Source organism: Sphaerodactylus townsendi, linkage group LG04, assembly GCF_021028975.2.
Source record: "Sphaerodactylus townsendi isolate TG3544 linkage group LG04, MPM_Stown_v2.3, whole genome shotgun sequence".
Classification (NCBI taxonomy): domain Eukaryota; kingdom Metazoa; phylum Chordata; class Lepidosauria; order Squamata; family Sphaerodactylidae; genus Sphaerodactylus; species Sphaerodactylus townsendi.
In genome coordinates, this window is record NC_059428.1 from 150,303,178 (window position 1) to 150,330,127 (window position 26,950).

The 26,950-nt window shown below is 46.6% G+C and overlaps 1 protein-coding gene across 6 annotated transcripts in view; it reads right to left on the reverse strand.

The window, feature by feature from the left end:
- The window catches only part of SDK1 (sidekick cell adhesion molecule 1), a 536,293-nt gene that overhangs the window by 148,056 nt on the left and 361,287 nt on the right, over positions 1–26,950 (reverse strand). For all 6 annotated transcript variants that reach the window (XM_048493601.1, XM_048493596.1, XM_048493599.1 and 3 more), the window contains 3 exons: positions 17,690–17,837; positions 16,404–16,544; positions 10,750–10,931 (listed from right to left, as the gene is read on the reverse strand). In XM_048493601.1, the coding sequence (XP_048349558.1) occupies positions 10,750–10,931; positions 16,404–16,544; positions 17,690–17,837 (471 nt within the window). The remainder of the gene's footprint in view (positions 1–10,749; positions 10,932–16,403; positions 16,545–17,689; positions 17,838–26,950) is intronic.

Here is a 26,950-nt window from a genome sequence, read left to right on the forward strand (position 1 = left end):
AATCGCCAACAGATGGGGCAAGTCTGCTAACATGTGAAGAGAAGGGATAACTCTTGGTGAAAATTGCAAGAAGCAATGAAGCAGAAGGAGGTGCTCAGCTTATCTCAGTGAAAATCAACTGACCCATGGACTAGTGTGCATACAGGGATGTCGGTGTAAGAACAGAAGAACATAAGAAGGAGCCTGCTGGATCAGACCAGAGTCCATCTAGTCCAGCACTCTGCTACTTGCAGGGGCCCACCAGATGCCTTTGGGAGCTCCCAGGCAAGATGTGAAAACAAGAGCCTTCTGCTGCTCCCGAGCACCTGGTCTGCTAAGGCATTTGCAACCTCAGATCAAGGTGGATCAAGATTGGTAGCCAGAGATCAACTTCTCCTCCATCAATCTGTGTGTACCTGTGTGTTTGTATCGTGCATGTGTCAAATAAGCTTGACAACTACACTCCTTGCCACCACAAGATATTCTGGCATCCAAAATAGAAAATACAAATTCCCCTACCCCTGAGATGGAAAATGAACATGGATCCCAACCCACCGGTAAATTCTCTTGGCCCCGATCAAATGAACGGTAGTGATTTTTGCACAACTCCAGTCAATTTAATCAGGACTCGCACAAGGGAGGATCCAGGAGATGTTTGGCTCAGATCTGCCTGACTCCCACTGGGCCACCGGTCTCGGTTGCTGCTGCTGCACTGAGCAGACTGGGACAGGGTCAATTTGCCATGTCCAGAAAATAAAACATGCTAGGAAGAGAAAAAAGGAAGATGTATTGTCGAAGGCTTTCATGGCCAGATTCAACTGGTTGTGGTGGGTTTTCCAGGCTGTGTGGCCGTGGTCTGACCAGATCTACCAGACCCCGGCCACACAGCCCGGAAAACCCACCACAACCAGAAAGAAGAAGAGTTTGGGCCTTGGTGGGGAGGCCTACTTCCTACTTTGATAAGAGATGTGACCTCAGGGGAGATGCCAGAGAGAGTGTTTTGAAAGCATTTCATACAGAGCTGGCCTATAGAAGCTGTGCGTGAGCATTTTACTGCTGGTGTACCTTTCAGCACCACTGTTTGCTTTGAGGGCTCAGACAGCCTTTGAAAAACAGGGGGATTCTCCCAAGGGGGCCGCCAATTGTGCGAGAATGCAAAGTCTCTCCAAACAGTGCCACAGGTACACACAGCATTCATAACTCCTTCCCCTTTCTGCATTTGGGGCAACGCTTCGTATAAGCCTGACCAAATATAAATATCTACTTACTGAGAACATTCCCCGCAACCTGGTGTAAGATGATGCTATTTTCCTTTGTTTTGCAGCGGAAAATATTCTGTCTCAGTTTGACAGTAACGTTCCAAAGCCGGAATACATCATCACAGCGCAAAAGATACCTGTTGCAAAGGACCCAGGGGAACGAGGGGACAGTTGATAAAACCATGACTGGAAAAACTGCGGATCTGGAAATCATGATTTATGGCATAATTTATCTTCAGGTTTCTTTAAAGAAAGTCAACATCTGAATCTCAACGAATGCATTTGCTACGTGGGTAAAACAAGCCTGGCTAATACGCGTAAGCGTTTTGTGTGTGCGAGAGCGTGAAAAATCCATATTAATGGATTTATCAGGAAGAAGTATGCAATCCATAGAAAGTGACAGAGCTACAGCCTGTATGAAAGATGCTGACGACAGTTGTGTGTGTGTCGCATAGAGATACGAATGTACCAATAGACAGCTTGGGCCTGAGTGTAAGAAAAAATAATATCCTTCCTATCACACAATGTAAATATCACCGGAGGCAAATGCCTCACAACTCTGCCCCCGGGTGTGCAAAGTCAGCTGTTTTACGGCAAAATGGAGGAACGTCCCCAAAATCTACGGTGGCATAGGTGCAACGGGACTCAGCCTTTATGTTCCCCTCCTGAGAAAGTTTGTTTGGTTGGAAAGGCATTAGAAATCAGGCTGCCTGAACTGCAGGCGAAGATGTAGCATTCTGAAACTGCTCATAGCAGGAAAGGTCAGGGAGGTGGTGTGAATGGGAGCCACCCAATGAGCTTCGGCAGCAAAACTAATCGAAAAACAAGAGGGAGGTTTAAGCAAAATGCGCACCTCATGTGACAAGCTCCTTGTGAATATGCCAAAAGCCAGGTGGGTCACTTCAAAAGATAAACATTTAGCAAAGGTGTCCAAAAGAAGTCCGGGATATTTCAGGATGTCAGTTTCCACCAGTAAATATGGCAGACTTGAGGACGGCTGGATCGCTCCTTCCTGACTAAATTTTAAAACCCAGCTGAACACGTGGCTCTGGGGTATACCACAAACCAACACATTTTTTTTCATGGATTTCAAGAGAACATCCTTCCAAGTAAGCATGCCAGTTTAGAAATGCACAGAATGGCTTATTAGAAATAAGATTCTCTCTGCTATGTTTTGCACAAAAAATGTTTGGAACAGTCTGCCCTTCTGGGCAATAAAAAATACTGGGCAATAAAAAATACCCTTTCCCATACTGTCAAATCATTCTCTGATTCACATGGTTTTCCCCTTCTGGTGGAATCTGGGTAGAGTTATTCTAGATCTAGACAGCTAGATCTCTAACAACAAAGTGTAAACATCATTCCCCAAACTTGAGTTCCCAGAAGCCCTTTGAAGCAAGATCTCAGAAGCTAAGCAGAAGCTAAGTTGGCCCTGGTTAGTACTTGGATGCCGAGGAAGTCCAGGGCTGCTACACAGAGGCAGGCAATGGCAAAGCGCCTCTGTTAGGCCCCTCCCACACACGCAAAATAATGCGATTTCAAACCACTTTCACAACTGTTTGCAAGTGGATTTTGCTATTCCGCACAGCTTCAAAGAGCACTGAAAGCAGTTTGAAAGTGCATTATTCTGCATGTGCGGAATAAGCCCTAGTCTCTTGCTTTAAAAACTCCATGAGGGTCACCATAACCTGGCCATGACTTGATGGCACAGTAGATAGATAGACAGATGATAGAGAGACCATTGACTTTTCAGTGGAGAACTTGAAAGCCATATGGTTCTGGAAACAGCAGCAGTGGCATAGTGGTTAAGAGCAGGTGTACTTTAATCTGGAGGAACGGGGTTTGATTCCCCGCTCTGCCACGTGATCTGTGAAGGCTTATCTGGGGAATTCAGATTACCCTGTACACTCCCAACACACGCCAGCTGGGTGACTGTGGGCTAGTCACAGTTCTTCGGAGCTCTCTCAGCCCCACCTACTTCACAGGGTATTTGTGGTGAGGGAGAAGGGAAAGGAGTTTGTAAGCCCCTTTGAGTCTCCTATAGGACAGAAAAGGGGGATATAAATCCAACTCTTCTTCTATATTCAGGGTTTCATCAGCTTTTTAATCTTCAGGGTGCTATGAAAATTACTCTATCTACTGAAGACGAAGCCTTAGAGAACTGAGGCCATCCCAACCCACACAGCTAGGGCCATTTACTTAGACCACTGCTTCGGCCAGGCAGAAAGCAATCCCCCAGGCACAGAGGAAGGGACATCGTTGCAAGCTCTGAAAACATGATGTCAGGTCTCTTTGATTAATGTGCAGTCTATAAAAAGCAGAGCACACCTTGCTTCATTCGGTTTCTGGATTTTTTTTTCAGACCGAAACAGCTTTCTAAGGGATGAGTCAGAGGAACATTATTTGCACAGTGAAACTCTAACATGTTGCAAGGCCCTTTCTCCACATTTTCAAGGAAAGACGAATTCCAGAATGACTCCGAAGACCTGATCCATCGTTTTCTGAATTAAGCAAGCCCGAAGCAATGATGAGCGGGCACATTCATTTGGATTTAAAAAAAAAGAATCTGCATTTACTTTGTCTCCTAGAAGATGTTGCTGAGTATCAGTGAGAAAAAAATATACACAGGACAGACCATCGTTGAAAAAGCAGCATTTTGTCTTCCATCAACTTTCAGGTGTCCCACTGAGTTATGCCTACTGACTTTGATGATGGTGCTCACGCCAAATAAATGTTCATAAACAGCTGCAGTTTTTGTGAAAACATCTATAGATCCCTGCCTTCTTGGGTCGTTAAGAAAGTAGATTTAGCAACCTGACAGCTACTTACCAACGGCAACCACCATTCGTTTCAAGGGCTTCTCAAAATCTCCTCCAATGGATGTAAGGGAATTGACTTCTGACAAGTGTCTCCTTGTTTAGAATGGAAGCCCACGTTTCAGGGGCACTGGAGATTTTCCTCACAAGGCTTCGTGCTGATTCTTGGCAGAGCCAAGACTCGGTCGGCAGGAAGATGCAGTAGGTGAGCAGTTCATGAAATCCTCCCAGGCAGTTATCAGCTTTTTCAAGCTTAGGGACAGGCTCTTGCACACATGCTGATCAGCAACAGGCCAGGTTATTTCTGCTCGGCACATAGGTATGGCCCTCTGCCTGCTACTACTGTCTCTTGCCTGTATCTTTTGCTTGCTGGCACACCGACAGCTACCCAGGTGGATGATGCAGTTTTCCAGCACTCAGGCCAAAAAAGGGTTGCTTATCGCTGCAGGTGTTCTTCCCAACTTGCAGGCAGTGGCGTAGCAGTTAGGAGCAGGTGAACTCTAATCTGGAGAACCGGGTCTGCCACTTGAACTGTGGAGGCTGATCTGGGGAACCAGACTAGCTTGTGCACTCCAGTGCATGCCAGCTGGGTGACCTTGGGCTAGTCACAGTTCTTTGGAGCTCTGTCAGCCCCACCCACCTGACAAGGTGTTTGTTGTGGGAGAAGAAGGGAAAGGAGATTGTAAGCCCCTTTGAGTCTCCATACAGGAGAGAAAGAGGGGGATATAAATCCAAACTCCTCCTCCACCTCCTTCTTAAAGACCATGCACTTACTTGACTCGTAGAATAGGAGGGTGGCCTTCTCATCACCTTTAATCAATCAGAAATGCATCCAAAGTTAACATTTCAAATTGGCTGCCCCTGAGGTTGAGCTGAAAACTTAAGAAAGCTTGTCTGAAAAAGGGAGAAGATGACCCCTTGCTCAGGAAGGAGCTCTTTCGCTGCCTGTATCACCTTTGCTGAGGAGCCATTCTGGTCGCTATTTCCCTTGATCTGTCTCCTGCCCTTGTTGCTCACTGGCTACACCCTCGGCTCCTAAATCAAATATGCCAAGAAGATCTCAAGAAATGCCTGGGTGCACTACACATTTGTAGCACGATACGCAACTCCTTTCTCTCCTCCTTCCTTCCTGACCGATTCCATTCCTTCTGCAATTGCTCCTGGATTTAAGAGCTGTTTATTTTATTTGGGGATGAAAAATGGTGGCAAGCGGTGAACGTCTGGACCTCCTCCAACTACGGAGCAATAAAAGGAAAACCCATCATTTTGCGGGGAGGTTCTGACATTAATAATGCCTCAAATTAGGCCAGGACTAAGCCGCCTGCTCCTCTGCTGGCCTCCTTCCACTCTGAACCACGAGACCTTCAAAAGGGAAAGTCTAATCATACACAGTTCAATAATATCCCCATTAGCACATGGGCCATGTCCACGTCGGAGTCATCTGTCCGCATTACGAAGCACTAACGTAAAAACAGACCACGAACGCCCAGCGTTTCATCTACCCACCAACCTCTATCTATCAAGTGCTTAATGATTCTTGCCCAAGAATGAAGAGGGCTTTTTATGCTCTCCTGCATTCTAAACACCTGTCTCAGACGGCCTCCCCTAATGCACACGGGAGCACTTCCCGCTCACAATGCGAGGATTTATATATTTATAAACGACTACAGACAGCTGGTCAATAAAGGATGAACGCGATCCCATCATCTCAAGCAAGCCACATTAGAGCCAATTGATGGAGTCTGGGGAAGAAATTGGAGGCATGGAAGCAATCTGGGGGCAGAAGGGGGTGGAACAAGTGCTGGAACAGCCTGAAAGGTCTACGGAGAGAAACAGTCAAACCCGAAAGGAACACCCACGGGGTACAACCAGGACTAGTGTGAGAAAGGAAGCGCGAGGCTGGAGAGGGCTTCAAAGTCCTCTTCTGAATCCAGGCATTCAAGGTCTTGTTTCAGAACTGGAATCAATGCATGTACAAGGGCCCTGAGTAAGCTGGGGATAATTAGGAAAGGAATTGATAATAAAACTGCAAAGATTGCCGTGCTCTTATATAAAGCAGTGGTGAGACCGCACTTGGAGTACTGTGTTCAGTTCTGGTCGCCACATCTCAGAAAGGATATCGAAGAGATAGAAAAAGTGCAGAGAAGGGCAACGAGGATGATTGAGGGACTGGAGAACCATCCTTATGAGGAGAGGCTGCAGCGTTTGGAACTCTTTAGTTTGGAGACGAGACGTCTGAGGGGGGATATGATTGAACCCTACAAAATTATGCCTGGGGTAGAAAATGTCGACAGAGAGAATTTTTTCTCTCTTTCACACAGTACTAAAACCAGGGGGCATACATTGAAAATGCTGGTGGGAAGAATTAGGACTAATAAAAGGAAACATTTCTTCACACAACGCGTAATTGGTGTTTGGATTGGTGCTGCCACAGGAGGTGTGATGGCCACTAACCTGGATAGCTAACTGAACACTAACCTAACAGGAAGATGGCCACTAACCTGGGCCTTTGGAGTGACCAGCCACTGATTGGAATGCCCCCTTTTCGTCTCCTTTCATCTGGGGTCCCTTTAACATCAATGGGACCTAGCGTTCCCCACTCCTTGGGAGGGTTTTAATAAGGGTTTTATTGCTTTACTGTATTGACCGGTGTATTTTAATGGATTTTTTAGTTTTTTAATAGTTAATGCAGCCTGTGTTGTTTATTATATTCTGTATTTGTTGTTTGCTCTATCTGTTCTGGTTGTATTTTGTTGTGAAGTTATGGTGTGCACCGCCCAGAGCCCTCCAGGGGTAGGGCGGTATATAAAACTCAATAATAAATAAATAAATAAATACATAAATAAATAAATAAAAATAACTTTAAAAGGGGCTTGGGCAAATTTATGGAGGAGAAGTCGATCTATGGCTACCAGTCTTGATCCTCCTTGATCTGAGGTTGCAGATGCCTTAGCAGACCCGGTGCTCGGGAGCAGCAGCAGCAGCAGCAGGCCATTGCTTTCACATCCTGCCTGTGAGCTCCCCAAGGCACCTGGTGGGCCACTGCGAGTAGCAGGGCGCTGGACTAGATGCACTCTGGTCTGATCCAGCAGGCTCTTTCTTATGTTCTTAAAGTTGCCAATGATGGGTTGAGAAATTCCTGGATATTTGGAGGCGGAGCCTAAGGAGGGGAATGTTTGGGGATGAGGAGGGACAGCAATGGGATATAATGCTTTGAACACAATCCTAGCCCTGCGGTGCCCATCCTCCTACTTACAATGCAGAATTCAGGGAAGGTGAGGCAAAGTGAGCCCACAGAGCAATTAAGCGAACGGAATGGAGGAAATCTGCTCGTCGCTACTGTGAACAGGTTCAATGTAGAGCTCTTGTTGGCATACCGAAATCCTGGAAGGCGGCTCCTCTTGGAGCAGCTTGTGCAAACAAATGTAAGAGGGCTTCACCAATGGCAGAGAACAGGCGATGGGCAAAGCCAATTATGTGCAATAATGATTTAAACGAATCATTCCCAGAGCATTTTGGATATCTTTGTCAGGGGAAATTCTTCAACGGCCAAACTGCCGCAGCGCCTCGGCAACTTGAGCGATGGGAACAGATGCAACTTTATGCCTCATTATGAGCTGAAGAACTTCCCTCAGTGAGAATATTCAAAATACGTGGGGAATTATTCACAAAATCATTATTTTAATTGGCTTTTCCATTGTGTTTTTTGACTCCAGGAGGACAAGCGCTTCTACGGTGGGTAGTTTTTTTTGGAAGGCTGCATATGTTAAGACCGTTTTGGAGAAGGAACTCCTGGCCCATATCCCAGATGGATACATGATGGCAAGCATGGGTCAACAGTGGCAAGTCCAGCCCTAAATCCAAAGCATGGAACATATAAATTGTGAAACAGGGCCTACTTTCACTGTCAGCTGATTCCCAAAATCTCAAGCAGAGACCTTTCCTGTGATCTTCTCCTTGATTATTCAACTGGAGATGCTGGGTAATGAAAGTGGGGCCTCTGTGTGAAAAGCACAAGGTCTTCTGCTGGCCCACAGGAATACCATGTGCACCTTCAACTTTGTCAGAACATTGGTTCAGCTAGCCCAGGATTGTCATATATGGCTCAAATCAATTCTCCAGGATCTCAACTGGAGATTCCCCTCCCACAATTTCCTGCTATTTCATCCTCCAACTGGACCTTCTTTATAACAACGCATGGTCTCTTTTACTGAGCTGAAGCATTTCCCTTGAAATCATCCCACCTTAGACTTTGGGAAGCATCCAGGAAATGCCCAAGTCACTTGACAGCACCAGAAATAGGTTTGCCAGCTCTGGGTGGGGAAATACCTGGATATTTTCTAGGGTGAAGTCCTGGGGAGCAGAGGCATAGCGCCAACGGGATCGGGTGGGGCGTGATGCCCCGGGTGCGTGGCGGGGGCATGGCAGGGGGGGGCCCCAGGGGGGGTTCCAGGGCAGGGATGGATGTTGCCACGGAAGGGGTGCAGGGCACACGCAAGCCCCGGGTGGAGTTCCCCTTTGCTCCTCCCCTGCTGGGGAGGGAGGGGCTTGAAGAGGGAGGGACCTCAGCAAGGGGAACGATTTCTATCATCTAGCAATCAACTGTAACAGGAAGGTGGCAACCCTAATGGAAAGCCTTGGTACACTGGCTAACTCTGAGTTGGTCTCCCATGAGTACAGGATGGCATTTGCTTCCTTTCACTGACCCATGATGTCACTCAGTTTGCTCAAATCCCTCTAACCACCCAACCAACCAACCAAATACCGATTATAAAGGAACTGGTGTCTTCTGTTTCTTGTTGGAAGTTTTAACAACCGTGGCTTTTTTTATCAGCTCAATAAAGCAAAGACCACGACACTGTTTTCTGCTCAAAATTCCACGGTGAGGTGTAATTTTGGGGGAGTTGCGGGCATAAAGAGAAACAGCAGTGGCTTTGTTATTTCCCGATGCACAGCAGCCTGAGTGTATATTGGAGCAAGGAAACTTAGAAGGGAGGAGGGTGAGGCAGAGCATGATGGGATGCCACCACATTTTGTAGCCCACCGGTTTCATCAGCGAGCTCACAACTTTCCTGCAGCCTCTTCTTATCTGCTAGGAGCAGACGTTCCCGTGTGAAGGCACCTGGGTCCTTTGGCCACGCCGAACCAGCTGCTTTATCTTCACACCCCACCGTTTTGGATCTCATTTCTCTGCTCTGGCAGGACTCAAGACGAGCCAATAGTCTCTCAGCCCACCTTCAAGAACTGGTGCGAATGCTTTTGAGCGTGCAGCAGCAGAGGTGGAATCAGCAGCCGATCTGGCTAAGGGGAGATACAGCTGCTGTTTTCCTGGCCAGACACACTGCATACTGATTTCAGATTTCTCAAAAGTGCTAACGTGGCATCTGGAATGGCATCAGAACAGAGCTGTAAAATAGAGAGTCACGAGGAAAAACCCTCAAGGGCTACTGTGCAGGACGCGATGAAAGGAGATGCAAAGTTGGGAAATGTTGCCTCGGCTTGACCAATAGAGATTATTGCTCCACTGGGCAAGCTGTGGGAATTCATAATGAGGGGATCAAATTGCGCCCTGTAAAGAATTCTGGAACTTGTGCACGTCTGCACCAAGAGGTGCGTTACAGGAGAGAATTCCACCTACTCTGCCTGTGACTAAGTATGGTTGGTGTTGATCGTTGAGGAGTAAGGTGTGAAGATCAAACCAGCTGTCCTGCCTCAGGCAGCAGAAACGCATCACAACAAAACTGAACTGAATTATTTTTTCATCTTCCTAAAAGAATCAAAGATCTGGCACCAACGTTGTCACTGAGTGTGCATCACCTTCCCTGTGCATAACGTTTCTTACTGACACTTGTCTTTTTCAAGGCTGGAGTCAGAGGCTAGCATAGTTGGGCTGCAGTTGAGACCCAAGAGCCATGCATAGATCCTAAGTAGAGAGGAGGGATTGCTCCACTATCTCCCGGAGGCGGCTGTTGCAGAGTCCACGAGAACCTCTTTCTGCTGTGTCCTCCCAATTGGTCCAGCGGCCCCCAAACACTGCAGTGACTTGCTTGCTCTCTTCAGAAATGCTAACAGGAAGGCAAGAAAGTCACCCTTTGCTCCTTCCAGCATAGCCACAATTTATATAGGGAGGAGCTGTTGCCATGAAGCGGGGAAGAACAGAGATATACAACGGAGGGGATGGTTGCGGCGGAGGGGAGCTGCAATGGATGGGGCCACAGAGCGATGGGGCCACAGACCATAAAACCCTACAACTGTAGCCTCATTTCATTCTTCATTTTGTTTCAGAATCGGTCAAAACTGGGGTGTCCCTGGGGTGTGCTAGAGCTCCCAACACTGTGTAGGCAAATGCAAAAAGGTCTGGGAGGCAATGCCTGGGGAGCATGGAGATTGGGAGGATGTGATGCCAATGGCAGGGGATGCTCTAGGAACCTCGCTGAATCCCTAAGGTGGAGACCATAGAGACCAGGGGAAATTCCTAGAGTGCCACCACAGAGGCCATTTTTCCTCCCACTTCTCAGTTTCTGAAAGGTTGGCAACTGGGGTGGGCCTGAACAATTGGGAAACCTAGGACATGCATCCAGCAAACATCCCACCAACCCCAGTCAAATCCATGTATGCACACAAACAGACTTCAAAGAAAACATCATAGGCCTGCTATCTTAAAGCCATCTTGAAAAACCTGGAATGGAGCTCACCTCCTTGCAAAGTGTATTCTGTGACTGCTCTGCTGAAAGCTCCCAGGCCGGCTCCATTGTACGAGGCTACCTGGATCTCATACTGAGTCCAGATGATCAGGTCTTGGATCAAGCAGTAATTAATCTCTGCGCTGGTGATGTTCTTGTATTGGTACTCCCCAGGGAGGCCGGCCAGACGGTACCTACACAGAGAAAGGTTAATTCGTTATGGCCAAATCAATTCCACATACAAGACAGGATGCCCCCAACTGATTTCCTAAAGAGAACGTTTCCTAAGAAACCAACTGGTAACAAACTGAATCCAGCCAGACTGCTGGCGAGTTTATGTTTTCTCATCGCCAAGATTGCATGTTCAGGGATACACAAAACTCATGTTTCATGCTGTTGCAAACAAAACAAAATGGTAAATTTTGTACCCATCTACCCTTTGAAAGTTCTCTGCTCCCCCAAGGCATATTTTCTGCATCAAGGGACACTCATAAATGGGGTTTGAGATTTCACTGATTAATTTTTAGATCTTTTAGATATGTTTAGATCTTGAAGAAGAACAGTTGGATTTATACTCCCCTTTTCTCTCCTGTGACAATCTCCTTTCCCTTCCCCCCCCCCCTCGACACACAACAAACACCCTGTGAGGTGGGAGGGGGGGCTGAGAGAGCTCCAAAGAACTGTGACTAGCCCAAGGTCACCCAGCTGGCATGTGTTGGAGTCCACAAGCTAATCTAGTCCACCAGATAAGCCTCCACAGCTCAAGTGGCAGAGTGGGGAATCAAACCCGATTCTCCGGATTAGAGTGCACCATGCTGGCTCTCTGAGTGATCACATGATTGCTGAGGAGCCCAGAAGTGCAGTAACCACAGGCTCCACAGTAACCCAGCACTTCAGCTGCACACGGAGGATCAAATATCCAAGATCACCATGCAGGTAATGCTGTGAAACATGGTCATTAGGATCGCATACCTTTTCTGCAGGAATTCTATCATTCCCACAGGCTGGCAGTTACACAGTCCCACTTGCACTTGTAAACATGTGCACATTTACAAAAATCAAATAGTTGCAGGACACAAGCAGATATCAAGTCAAGAGTATCTGTGTCAGAGTTATGACCTACAAAAGTCACAAATGCCTCAAAGACCTATTTCTGCACTTGGCGGAAGGAGGAGGGAACCCTCCACATTCCAAGGAAATAACAACTACCAAAACCAGCAATCTTCACAAGCCGGAGACCTTGGCTAGCGGGAGGTGGAGACAGCTGACTTTTCCCCCTTCAGGAACCAAGACGCACAGTCGCTTTTCGGAATATGCTAATCCACCTATCTGAACTATGTAGACTCAAAACAGCAGTCTGACTTGCAAATGAAGCATTACGACGCCGGGAGAAGACAAACACAGAAATTGTTAGATTGCATTTTTATTGATTCTGGAAGGTAACGAGAGAGCCACTGTTGTGGGAAGGGGGCGGGAAGCGTGAAGCTGTCAGTCTAATGAGATCAGCAACTGATGTCCTGCTGTAGGTATCGTCCCTATCTTTGGGGGTCAGGAACATGGCGATCACCAGATGCGTCCTTTCCTGTGGAGATACCCCAAGAATGATCTGCCCCCACTGCAGGATAAGCTCCTCACATCAGCCCTGTTATCTTTTAAGCACCAGACTAAAAACGGTCCTGTTCTCCAGGGGGTTAAGCAATGTGGACTTGCCTTTTAATTTTAACGGCCGTTCACTACTGTGCTCCTACATTTTTTTTTAGATGTTTACCCTTCACTGCTTGCAAGCTGGGTCTAATGCATAGTTTAGGAGGGAAGGAGGTATGCTACACCCGATCTTGTCAGATCCCGGAAGCTACGCAGGGTCGATACTTAAAGGAGGTTGATATGGAAGATCCTGCAGAGGAAGGCAACGGCAAATCACCTCTGCTTCTCACCTTGAAACCCCCTTGTTGGGGTCGCCAGAAGTCGGTTACGGCTTCATGGCACTCTCACACACAATGTGTGAATTTGTACTGCTTCAAAAGAATTATAAATCATTTGGAAAGTCAAAGTGGTGGTGGGAGGGGGTGTGTCAGAAAATGTTCAAATAAATACATAAATTAAAACATCGCCCTGCTGCTGAAAATGGAAACCTTGTGCTGCACATTATCTTTAAAGTCAAGTTCCCTCCCCTGTACCAGCAACAGTACAATGTAAATTTTGCTCAGTTGCAAACAGTCAGGTGACCAAAAGGACAGCCACCTGGACAGAAAAGAAAGGAAACTTGACAAAGAATTTGCTGTTTCCATAAACCTAACAGCTAGCTGCCCCATGTTCTTTCGAAGGGCTTCCCTTGAGAAATGTCTGAACACTTCTATCAGCACGCAATACTGTCGCCCACCTTTTCATAGCTGCAGGTGAGCAGGAACACGCTACGCTTTTCACAGCAGCGTCTCCAGCTACAAATATATTTAAGGTAAGTTTTTTTAAATCCCAAAAGTTCTAAAAGATTTGGTGTCAACATATCTCAGAGAGTTGTTTTCTCTGTGAATTCCACATCCTCTGCTTTAAGGGTTACTAAAGCAGCTCTGCTCAGTCTCCCTCCTTTGTGGATGGGAAATTAGCATCCACTGAGAACAGGGCCTTTTCAGCTGTTGCCCCCATTCCAGTGAAACGCCCTCCCTGAAAAGGTTGACCTGGTACAGTTATTTCCTTGTTTCTGGAGACACAAAATCCTGGTTGGAAACGAGGCTCTCTTTTACTGGAATGAATGAATCCGTATTTGCGACTGATGCAGTGGCTGTTGAGGTTTTTGTTTGTTTGCGTGGATGGATTGCGCTCTGTTTTTTTATATTGTAAACTGATTGGCCAATTATATAATTGAAAAACTGTATTTAAATATGTCGAGTTTGTGTATTTGTACTAAAAGGCACAGATGTGTTCACCCCACAGAGCGAGAGCGGAACGTGACTCCATGGCAAAACATCCCCAAATCCACACATCAAGTGAGTAACCCAAAGCCTCGCCCCAACCTTTAGGCCTTCCCTCCATCCCGTCCTCCTCACCCACCCCATCTCAGGAGAAGCTCTCCCCTTCCCCTGCAGACAAGGAGCTTTTGTATGGTTTGCTGTTTTCTTCACTTCTCTCACTCCTGCGATTGTGCTGTTGGCTTTGTGAAAGAAAACACACTGTCCCTATAAATATAGCACAGTTGCCGAGGAGAAGGGAATAAAAAGAGGAAGGCCAGTTTGGAAATGTCACATCCCCCATGGTTCTGTTTTTTCCCCCCTCACTACGAGCTTTGACAAATATTATAACTGAGGCTTTTGCGCACCTTCCAGGGTTCTGTCAGTTGGCAGCGGAAAGGTGGTCTACTTCTGCGTCTCACGGTGTCTTGCCTGGCAGGCACAACACCTTACCAGTCCCTCGCTTCAACTGTGCAGCTAGAGTGTGCCAGCTCCCCAACTAGATGCTTCGGAGAAGAGTACACCTGTTTAGCTGTGAACAGTACAGCAAGCATAGGTGTCAAACTCGCAGCCCTCCAGATGTTATGGACTACAGTTCCCATCATCCCCTGCCAGCATCATGCTGGCAGGGGATGATGGGAACTGTAGTTCATAGCAACTGAGTTTGACATAGTCAACGAGTTAGACACATGTGCGTGTAGTGGATGCTGTTGAAAAACAGCTAGATGCTTGTAGTTGGCATTGGAGATGGCCACAAATTGACCTGGGAGTACTTCTCTTTCCTTAGTACAAGACCACACTTGCCTAAGGATGCCAACCTCCAGGTTGTGGCTGGAGACTGCCCAGAACTGCAATAGACTTCAGAGATCAGTTCTCCTGATGATAATTGCAGCTTTGGAGGGGTGGGGTGGGGGGCTCTATGGCATTATACCCTGCTGAGCTACCCCTCCTCCCCAGACCCCGCCCTCCCCAAGCTCAACTTCCAAATCTCCAAGAGCTTCTCCATTTGGAGTTCTCCGCTTGCAGTGAGGCAAAGGACAAGCCAATTGAGAGCTTGCAGTGAGGCAAAGGACAAGCCAAAGGACAAGCCAATTGAGAGCATCAAAAGCAGACTTTGACAGGGTCTTGACAAACTGCAGCTGTCTTGACAAACTGCAAGCCATCAGGTGGCCCTCTGACACCATTCGCATGCTCCGCTGCAAAGAAAAAATGGTCAGCTCTTTGAAAGGTTCCCCATAATTAGAATCATAGAGTTGGCAGAGACCTCGAGGACCGTCAAGTTCAATCCCTTGCCATGCAGGAAGACACAATCAAAGCACTCCTGACAGATGACCATCCAGCCTCTCTTAAAAAACCTCCAAAGAAGGAGACTCCACCACACTCCAAGGGCGTGCATTCCACTGTCCAACAGCCCTGACAGTCAGGAAGTTCTTCCTAATGTTTAGGAGGAATCTGTTTTCCTTCACCTTGAACCCATGACTCCTGGTCCTAGTCTCTGGAGCAGCAGAAAACAAGCTTGCTCCCTCCCCAACATGACATCTCTTCAAATATCTAAACATGGCTATCATGTCACCTCTTAACCTTCTCTTCACCAAACTAAACATACCCAGCTCCCTAAGTCTCTCCTCGTAGGACATGGACTCTAGACCTTTCATCATTTTGGTTGCCCTCCTCTGGACCCGTTCCAGCTTGTCAATATCCTTCTTGAATTGTGGTGTCCAGAACTGTACACAATATTCCAGGTGAGGTCTAACCAATGCAGGATAGAGAGGTACAATTACATCCCTCGATCCAGTTGCATTCACCAGTCCTGCATGCACTTAGTGTATGTTCCCTTGTTAAAATCATGCCTATATTCAATTAATTATTACCTGACATCTGAAACTGCTATCATCAGTTAAAGTCCAATCAATTGCCACAAATCATTGCCTTTGGATGCACTGTTGCTGCCTACTAGCAAGGGGAACTGGATGGGTGCCGCAAAGTCTACCAGAGGTGAGGCCAAAGGTGAAAATGGGAGATTGTTTTAATTCTGGGTTTCATGAACTGATGCATGTTCCCTGTCGCCACAGGTGCCATTGCGCCGGCACTCTTAGAGCTCGAAATGTTCCAAAATGACAACAATAATAAACACTTCCACTGTCTGCTGTACTTGCTATGGATTTGCTAATTAGTAGCTAGCACTTCCAGCCTCAGAAGTCTGCAGCCTGTGACTCACTTCTCAAAGCAAAGAAACCTGCCCCAATTAAACATGATGCCTATTGAATGGTTTGTTCAACACCACCCACAGAATCACAGAACCATAGAGTTGGAAGGGATCCCCCAGAGTAATCTAGTCCAACCCCCTGAACAGTGCAGGGAATTCAAAACTACCTCCCCCTGACGCTGCAGTGACCCTGCTCCATGCCCAGAAGGTGGCCAAACCCATTTGGACTGAAGGAAAATTGCTTCCAGACCCCTAAGTGATGATTGGCATGACCCTCGGCCTGCGAGAAAAGCCGCAGGAGCCAAGCACTGATGCGACTCCTCCCACCCTCCGTCTAGTGATCTACCTCAATCAGCAGGAGTGAAATTCAAGGTGCAATTCAATGTTGCCCATTTTAAAGCTTTCATCACACTGTGATTTGACCAACAATGCAACAGTCGGGTGGTCCATCACTACCTTATGCCCAGGCTTGGCTCCAGAGTTCACCCATTCGAGGTCAAGGGAAGGCCACTTACCGGAGGATATATCCGTGAAGAACCCCATTGTGTTCGCTTTCAGGAGGGGGTTGCCACTGGACCATGATAGACTGATTGGTCCGTCCGCTGGCCACAATGTTCTTTGGTGGAGCACTCGGTGGTTCTTCAGGTAACATCAACCTATGTGTAAGCGGATGTGACGGGAAAACATTCTTTGAGATAAACAGACATTTGTTTATAACGGGGTTAGTTTTCTGTTTGGGTTTTTTGCTTAAAGGCAAAAGAGATGCCAAAAAGAAACGCAGCTCAGTTGCAGCAGACATGCTTGAAACGGTTGCAACAAATCAATATAATAGAAAACCAGTTGAGCAAGGAACAAAGACGACAGCTGGGATAACCTTGTTTTGTTTGAATCACTCAACCTCAATCTGTTACAATGACTACAAGGCTGAATGAGTCCACAATCCAGTTCCTGCCATTTATTTCATATTAGATGCCTAACTCCACATTCTACTGGCCAGGCTGGGCTCTTGGGGGTGGTTACCCTCAACCGGGAGGGTGTTGGGGGCCTGGCCAAGCCGGGCTTGCTCTTGGGTCGAGGGAAGGTGGGCAGAGGAGAGAATGGAATGCTGCCCACCAATGGGCCAGCAAGAGTCAGTTTGTGAGTTCTGCTCCCTTATTGGTGGAGGGTTCATTTTTGTGACTTTCCATCCCTTAGCAAATTAGTGGATTATATGTTAGGATACCTGCATACTCACACTGACCTACAAAGAAATACTGAATAGAATCCATCCATCCATCCATCCATCCATCCATCCATCCATCCATCCATCCATCCATCCATCCATCCATCCATCCATCCATCCATATTTATACCCCGCCATATCTTCACACCTCAAGGCAGCCTGCTCAAGGCGGCATACCTGAAAGACCTCCCCCTTTGAAATGGACTTGCAAACAGCTCAACATAAAAACTAAGAGAAAATAGTAGATCCATTAAAAAGCTTGTAAAGTTTAGAAAGATGTTGGGTGACCTCTCCAGTGGCCAGAGGATGGGTTTTGCTACCAGTACTACATGTGTCCCATCATAAATCCCCACAAGTTCCATCATGCCCGTGAAACCAAAACTGCCAGAAACGCAGCCAAGTTATCTGCTGTTCTGAAGTCCTTCTGATCACAGAACACATGTCTGAGGTTTGGGGAGATGAAATCCCAATAAAATTTTTAAAAAGACTTTTGTTTGTGCAGCTGAACTGGATAAAAAGAGATACCCAAAGAAACGTCACCAGCCCCACATTTGTACAGGTTTGCATAGCAAGTCTTACCTGCTGGTTTCTCTGCTGTACTGGCCTTTGCCCACTTGGTTAACGGCACACACTCTGAACTGGTAAGTGCGGGCTGGCGTTAATCCACTCACAGTAATGCTGGTCATCTTTGGGTTAATGTCAGACAGGTGGACCTTCCATGGAGAGTCTGGTGGGAAGAAGCAAATTTGTAATACAATGGTGGCTATTTCAGGAACAGCACCCACTGCCTGAAAAGTCAACAGGATGGCCAACAGGAATGGCACCATCACTGACAGAAAACTCCATTTGTCATTGATCAGTCCTCGCCCAATTGCCCTCTTCCATTGATTCGTTTAACCTTGTTTTTCAACCTACTATGATGGTATAGCTCAGAGCCCCAGAGGAGAAATTGCACCACGTGGAAGGATTCAGAGTGAAACCCTGTTTCTCTAATCACGACCTCCAAATTAAGGCTACCCAACTGATCAGGGATTTCTTACGACTCAATCCATAAACCCATTATGCTGAGACACTTCGCCTTCAACTGATTTGGTCTCACAGGTGCCGGTTTAATTGCTATCAAGACAGAGCTGTTCTGCCCCAGTTCTGAACACATTTACTGAGCAGAAGCTAGTTCAGTTCCAATCAATGAACCTCGCTTCAAGTAAATGTTTTTAGGATTGGGCTGTTAGTCAATTAACAGTCATGCTTTCAACCAATTAATCAACCGATTAGGTGATTAAAGTAAGTATCAAAGGAGCTCGATACGGGGTATATTTAAAAGATGTTTAACACAGGAAACAGATTCTCTTGACTAAGATGGGAATTTACTCTTAGACAAACCATCTTTGCTCAGGTGCCGACGTTCTCAACAACAATATCAGTGGCAGCGAAAGTCTGCACATAAAATTACTATACAGTTAAAATTCACCCTTTAATCCACCTTTTAATTATTTCATACAATTTTGCCACATCCACCTTTGATTGTCTTCTTTTCTAAATCTTGAGAGAGAATCTGCACCTCTTTTCAATGCAGTTGTGTGCTGCTGCGACTTCAGCCACTTTCATCTGTTCATGAGAAAGGGTATAGGCTGGCTAATATTTTCGACTTGGCCCTCCTTCTAACTTCTCAGAGAGAAACTTCTGAGAAAAGTTTCTGTTTTGAAAAAGGAGTGTTTTCCCCCATCGACCCACCGGGTTGGGTAGACCCAACATTCCTCTGCTGAAAAGGGATGTAGCACATGTCATCGCGTAATAAATAAAAACTATATCCATTAACATTTTAATAAAGGAGGAAATGAGTGTGATAAAGACAGATGGGCTGTGTATTTCTCGACCCATCTGTTTGGCAGTCCATTACAGAACCACACCCACGAGTGTAATGAACTTCACAAGTAGCCGGCAATACCTTCCTCCCTGCAGCTTTCGTGCAGGTACAGACAAACAGATTTCTGAGCAAGGCAGGCTCCTGGCAGCACGGCTCAAGAATGATTCCGCTACCGATTCAACATGCTTGGGTGTTTCTTTTCGAAAAAGGGTAGAACACACTGCTTGAGGTAATTCTCCAATATATGGTGGGCTCAGGGGCAGTGGGAAAAGGTGCCCCACTGCCATTTTGCAGGCCAATCAGATGCCGTCCCCGCCTCCCCTCCATTCATTCCTTACTTTGCATGGTGCCTCAGCTGCTGTTCTGGGGCTGTTTGAGGCTCCAAGGAATACCTGGGAAATGTAGTCTGAGATGCTGCAGATGTGAGGGATGAGGAGAAAGCAGGTGGAATGAGGGAGGGCATCAGCTGCAGCTAACAATGCACTAGATCAGTGGTGGCAAACCTATGGCACTCCAGATGTTATGGACTACAATTCCCATCAGTCCCTGCCAACATGGCCAATTGGCCATGCTGGCAGGGGCTGATGGGAATTGCAGTCCATGAACATCTGGAGTGCCATAGGTTCGCCACCACAGCACTAGATGAAATTGGAGGGCAGGGACAGTCACTTCCGGTACAAAACTGAAAGTGATGTTATTGTGTTGGACATCACCAACAAGATCACCAAACTGGCGTAACTGTGCTGGAGATCTCTCTAGGATCCACCCAAAACTCGATGGTTAAAACCATAAAGTTCTGGGCTAATCATTGCCTGCCTCTGTGACATGACTCTGGTATTCCTTGGAAGTCTCCCACCTAAATACCTGACAGGATTGATCCCGCTTGGTTTCTGAGCTCTGACGAGATCAGGCTAGATTTTTCAAAAGTGTGATAAAATGCGATTTCATAGTAGTGTGGGGGTATCCACATTCGTCGTGTGATAATCAGGAGAAGAAACAAGTCCTTCTCCTGATTATCACACGATGAATGTGGATACCATCACACAATTGTGAGCATGGTAGGGAAATGACGCTAAAGAAATAGCAGGCCGTGGGAAAGTTCCAGCAGCAAAATGTCAACATAACTTTTTCAAACTATGAAAAAGGAAACTCTGGAGCTTTTGCCTAAAAAAGAACAGCGTCAGAGCCATGCATCTAACTCATTAGTCTTGTACTGCTGTCCCTTTGTGGGCATCGTGATGAACACATTAATGTTTGGATAATGAAGAGGAACTTTACAAAATGTCACACTGGTTGTGGGAAGCGCCACACCAACACATAAATCACTGCTTTGCCGGCTAGCACAGCAGCAAGTTAACATCCTCTGGGCCGCTCAGCTAGCTGAGTTCCAAAACAGCTACAAAAACATATTTTAGTCACTCCACGTATATCTATGTTATTATAAATTAGATTTATTTTCGAGAAAGGCAGGAGTTGGGCACAGCAAGCACCAGGGATACGAGCGGCAGACCACTGATGGAGGGCTGGGAAGGGCCGCATGAAGTTGGAAAGATGGCAGGAAGTCCTCCGCAAAAAAGCTAGCTTGACAGACCTCCCTTTTATCTGCAGTAACCATGATTCCCCGCTCTGCCACTTGAGCTGTGGAGGCTTATCTGGGGAATTCAGATTAGCCTGTATACTCCAACACATGCCACCTCGGTGACCTTGGGCTCATCACAGCTCTATGGAGCTCTCTCAGCCCCACCAACCTTACAAGGTGTTTGTTGTAAGGGGGGAAGGGAAAGGAGATTGTCAGTCCCTTAGAGGAGAGAAAAGTAGGGTATAAATCTAACTCTTCTTCTTCTTCATTGGTGTATATGCACCAAACCCATGTGCTCATCTAGGTTTGTTCAGCCCTGTTCACCCTCCAGTGTCTCGTTATCCTGACCACCAAAGCTAATTTTTCAATACTCCTGGGAAGTTGCCCATGGACTCAAACCCATGTGGACTCGGCTCTTGCCTGAACAGATTCCGATCTGCACCAATGGAGGTTCACACATATAATTTCAAAGATGAGGGATATCCTACATATGTAGCTCAGCTGTGTAAAGGTCTTTTCTCCTTTCCCTCCTTGGCTTTGCCAAATACTGATTGCTCAGGAAGTGCCTTTAAGGGTATATCCCCGAGGGACCTTTCTAGATTCCACAGGGGCAGTAAGATGGAGCTGTTCCACCCAACGTTCCACTGAGGATGGTCAAGGCCGGTTTTCTTCCACCTATTAGCAGTACTGCCTATTTTTGACAGCAGTCTATGTGGATGTCAGCTGTCAGATCCCCAATAATCATGTTGTATTCTGAGCTTATAGGATATTATCGTATGGATTGTATTTTAAGATTTGGTGGGTTTTTATCTCTATTGGTGGTTTAATGTATGTTGTGGGCCACCCTAAGTCCTGTGACCCAGAAGGGGGAGGGCTTTTATAAAATACTTTTTAATATATTTTTGTCCCGAACATTGGGGTGCTTTATGCATTCCCGATCACTAAGATTTCGATTTCTCTGTACCTGACTACTCCGACCAGCAACACGATGTAAAGAATGACGCAAGATGGCCGAGTTGAATGATAATTCCATTAGTTATGCCTGCAATGCTCCATTCATATATGCGCATGATTGCTCAGTGTAGCAATGAATGTGCATGTGTGACCTAGTGTGCTGACCGATGACATGTGAAACACGAACATTCACTTTAGCAAGCATCAAATCTACAGGGTAATGCTAAGCAAAGTTATCTCCTCTGAAGGGCTTAACTCTGCTCAGGATTACACTGTTAGTTACTGAGATAATGCACGTTCAGCCCTTCAAACACTCTCAAGAGCTATATAAATGCTAAGTATTATTTATGTGGATTGTTAAGATTTGGTTCAATTGCAATTCAGAACACATGAATGTGCACTGAAGGAGCTTCCTTCCAAGTGAAGTGGTTTGGCGCCAGGGTGCAAGAGAGCTACTGATCAATTCCAAGGCCTGGATAGTCCAGACAGCCAACGTTATGTGAAATTCTAATGAAAACCCAGCAAAGGAATATATTTCCCATCGCGCTCTATAGAGGGCAGATTACTCCTTCCACTGCTTCCCGTTCATTTTTATGGATGTTCCTCTTATGAAGTTAAAAAAAAAATAATTGTCACACAGCATCCCAAGTACATGACACAAAATGAATGGCAACCGGAACGAAGGCAGGACGGAATTAATAAGCAAGCTTGAAGGACTTAATCAAGAAAATGGAAGCGCAGACGCTAACGAGGATGTTGAATGTCCATAAATGAGCTAATTCTCACCCGTCTGTTTCCCAGAGCAATTCGGTTTCATTTGTTTACTGAGAGCGCAAACACCGCTCGAGAGTGCTTAACCCAGGCCCGTTCGATCGAGTGAACAGTTTGATTCAACCACAGTGCCTATTAATCTTTTCACTCGCTTAAGGTTGTGTGCTCTGTTTATATGCTGCATCTGTAGAATACTTTATTTATCCCCCCCCCCCCAATCCTCTTCGAGTGGAAGATAAAAGATCTGGCAGGAAGAGAGATTAAACTGAAAACTAATATAAACGAACCCTATTCATCTCCCAGGCTCTCGCGCTTTGTGCGGAAAAGTGGTTTGCGGGGAAGCGCCGTGGTCACGCGGAGCCCCGGATCCGGCAAGTTCACTGAGCGTCCATAAAATTTAAATCAAAAGCCTGCTCGAGACAATCAAGCCAAACTTTTCAAAGGCCTCTCTCCCCTTCAGCAGAGAACAGAAAGGTTGAACGGCAAAGGAAATTGTTGCGCAGCCTACAAAGGACAAGAGGCTTCTGCGTGCTCGATCCTTCTGGGTTGCCCTTTTCTCCCCGGCTTCCAGAAAAGGAAACACTCTATTAAAATGTCAACACCCACTTTGCCTTTCCTGTGGGGATTGCTGTCTCTCGCCTGGCTCAGAAAGCCTGGCGAAGCTCCGCGGCAGTTACTGCAGGCACGCCAGGTCAAGGTATTCTGTAAGCCTCCTTTAGACCAGATGGACAGAACTAATTTTTCATTTTGTGGAAGCTACCTGGAATATACTCACAGAGAAGGCTCTCTCTCTCTCTCACTCTCACTCTCTCTCCTCTCTCTCTGGTTACAACTGACAGCACCTAGACGACTTATATTTTTGGCCTTGAAAATCCTTTGGGGTCACGATAAGTCAACTGTGACTTGACGGCATACACACAGTTGTGGGTATTTCATCAGTAACCCACGCTGTTTTCAAACACCATGGTATTGTGTCTGCAGCACACCCTTGGTAACTGGAAAAAACACACACACCTAGACACCCATCAAATTTTATCTGCATAACAGCAAGCAGGGATTATGATACGCAACACATCTCAAGCCAGGGCTGACAGTTAAAAAGCGACCAACAGGAGCAAAGGGGCTTGTGTCAAGCATGCGTAACTTCAGTGACAGTTCAGATATGAGGGAGGGGAGCTCCTGTACCACTAAACAGAACAAGTGGAGACAGTACAAGCTGTTTGCTATCCAAAGAGCAGGGAAAATCTGCACGCAGGAGGGAAAAGAAAGGTAGAGGCTGTTACTCAATGGCACAGCATATGCTTTGCCTGCAGAAGGCCCCAGGGTCGATCTGCGGGATTTCCAGCAAAAGGATTTCAGGCATCTGATGCTGGGAAAGGCCTGTCTCTGCTTTGGACCTTGAAGAGATGAGGCCAATCACAGCAGGTAGCTTCTGAGCTAATGGTAGGCCTTTGGTTGCGATAGAATAGCTTGGGCATCCCCTGGAAGACTGAGGAAAAGACCACGACAAGATCTGCTCTAATGACAAGATCTGCTCTAGGCTTCTTTTGAAGCTTTTATCTCATAGGGCGTTTCTCGGAGCTGCTTTGTTTCTGTTTCTGGAACAGAACAAACCTTGGCCCTGAAGAAGGAGGAAAGTTGGATTTATATCCCCCCTTTCTCTCTTGCAAGGAGACTCAAAGGGGCGTCCAATCTCCTTTCCCTTTCCCCCCTCCCTTTCCCCCTTCCCTGTGAGGTAGGTGGAGGTGAGAGAGCTCCAAAAAACTGTGACTAGCCCAAGGTCACCCAGCTGGTATGTGTTGGAGTTCACAGGCTAATCTGGTTCACCAGATAAGCCTCCACAGCTCAAGTGGCAGAGTGGGGAATCAAACTTGGTTTCCCAGATTAGAGTGCACCTGTTCTTAACCACTACACCATGAATTGCTCTCTGAGGGGGGAAGAGAAGCAGAACAGGGGTATTTTTCATTACTCTGAAGGTGCTCTCGTTAAATAAAGGCTGAGGATCCCTGCGGGAGATAATACTTAGATGGACCAGTCCTCTGATTTGAGATGAGGCAACTTCAGAAGAGCGAGATATCAATATGGTGACATAAATTAAAACTAAAATAAAACTTCACGTGTCAGTTGTTCAGTAGGATAGCTGATAGTCCGAGGCCACCAAATGATTCCATGGGCAATCTGGGATTCGGAACCAGATTCTTTGGGTAGCAACTCGGAATTAATCTCCTGTGATTTGGCAGCACCCAACGAAGTTGATGGGCAATAGAGTCATGGTGACTAAAGGGAATTTTCATGCTCAAAGGCAGGCAGCCTCTGAAATACCAGGACCAAGATGCAACATTAAGAGCAGGCTTGGTCTCTATGCACCGGGGCATCGAGTTGGCTACTGTGTGAAACAAGATGCTGGGCGTAGATGGGCCACAAGTCTAATCCAGCAGAGGCCTTCTTATGCTGTTGACATTTCCATCAGTCCAAAAGGCCATCCATAAGAACATCAGAAGAATCAGACCAGTGGTCCATTTATGTCAGGCCTGCTCCATGCTCGGCCTGGCAGCTGACACGTCCACCCCAAGGTCACAGATGGCTCTGCCATTATCATCGCCCGAGGCTAAGGAGGTCTCCCCCTGCTTCCATGTAACTAGTCAATAGAGCTTAGCCCTTCATTCTTATCTGCCTTTCTCCGAGGAAGTGAACTGCCTGTCCTAAACAATGCCTCTGTCCCCACAGTCCTTTCAAATGCTGATATTATAGGAATGTAAGGGTGGGGGATTATGGGTTGAACCTTTCTGTAATTTACCTGTATTTACTGAGGCCAAAGAGCCAAACTTCAGTTTTAGCTACCTGAGCCTTGGGCTGACACAGTTCCAATAAAGCTCTTGAAATCTTCTTGAGTCTTGGTTGATGACCGGAGTAACAGACTCTTACGATTTAGTCCAGTGTGAGAAAAGAATCTCTTTCTCCAACTTTCTCCAATTCTTGTTTTGTTCACCTGCTTACCAACACAAAGCTTAGCCGAGTATGTGTATCTGATATGCTCGGAGACCTTTCCAGGGGCAGATTACAACGCCATCAGCTGAAATCATTGGATTTGTCTGACAGCGTGTGAGAGTTCGGAAAATCCCCTAGTACTCTACAGGATTATCGAAGCAATTTCTGTGGGATGCTATCAGATCTCTGCTGAGCTCCTTACAGATTTTTAGAGGCGAATTACTGTATTTTCTGGCTGACAGCATGAGCGCCATTTCCCAAAGCTGGCTCCACACCACCGTCCCCGATGCCTCTGTCCAGAGACTGCTCAGGACTCTTGTTAGCCATGAATTGCTTTTAACTTCTAAAGTGTGTCAGCCAAGCTTGGCCAGAGAAACAAGACCGTGACTGACATATATACAGCTGGGTTCCTTATCTAATAAGGAACACTGCAGCGAATTGGACTTTTCACATATAATACATATCACTTTAATGTCTGAGTCCCTGCCTTTCCCTTTACAGATTATGAATGAAGAAGGAACGTTGTGTCCACATGCATTTGGGCCTGGGGGTCCGTGTATCTGCAAGGCGTTCCCCCTCGACTGCATCGGCTGGCTGTGTTCCCTTCTCTCAGTCACTTAGACAGAGCAGCAAGCACCAGATGTCCTGGCTGGGGAGACAACATTAGCTCTGTAGGTCTGCTAGTATCATCAAGATATGGAAGAAGCCCAAGGAAGCAGCAGGGAGGTGGCAAGCTCCCTCTCACTGACAGTCTCCAAGGAGACTGATGGATGAACACTTGCCAGGGATGCTTTAAGCCAGAGGTGCCAAACTCTGGCCCTCCAGATGTCCATGGACTCCAGATGTCCATGGACTACAATTCCCATCAGTCCCTCCCAACATGAGCATTGGCTATACTGGCAAGGGCTGATGGGAATTGTAGTGCATGAACATCTGGAGGGCCAGAGTTTGACACCCCTGCTTTAAGCTGATCCTGTATTGAGCTGGGGGTTGGACTAGATGGCCTTTATGGCCCCTTCCTAAGGGTTGACTTGGGAGCAAAGCAATGCAAGGGAAGCAATCCTGTGGGAAAGCTAGGCTGGGGCTGAGGCTTAAGAAAGAGACACCAGTGACTTTAAACTTACTTCAATGGAAAACTAGCAGCAGGGTCACTACCTCTCTTAGTCACAGTAATGTTAAAGACACCTGTTGTGGCAGGTGGTTGGCTGTGTTAAGTCCACAGTAGCACCGTAAAGACCAACAAAACTTTTCAGAGCATAAACTTTCGTGAGCCAAAGTGCACTCAGTCTTTAAGGCACCGCTAAGCTCACGTTAAAGGAAGCAACAAGAAGGCACACTTGCATAACAAATGACTACTTCACGATTCACATCCATCTTTCCAATATTCCATTATTTAAGCAACATTCTGACATTTAGCTCTTGTCATGCCCTGGTCTCTTATCCCTCCACAGTATCATCCAAACTACCAAAAAAAGTGTTTTGTCTTCCAAGGTAAATAACTGCAGCCAAAAACATTAACACATACAAGATGCCATTTTCTTCATTGGGGTAGTAGATCCGGGGCTTTAACAAGTGAAACCAGAAAAAAAATTATCCCACCTCTGTTTCACTTCTCACCATTGTTGCAAATGTCCACAGCTTTTCCAATCATTAGTGTCCATCCCCCTGCCCCCAGCCCCCC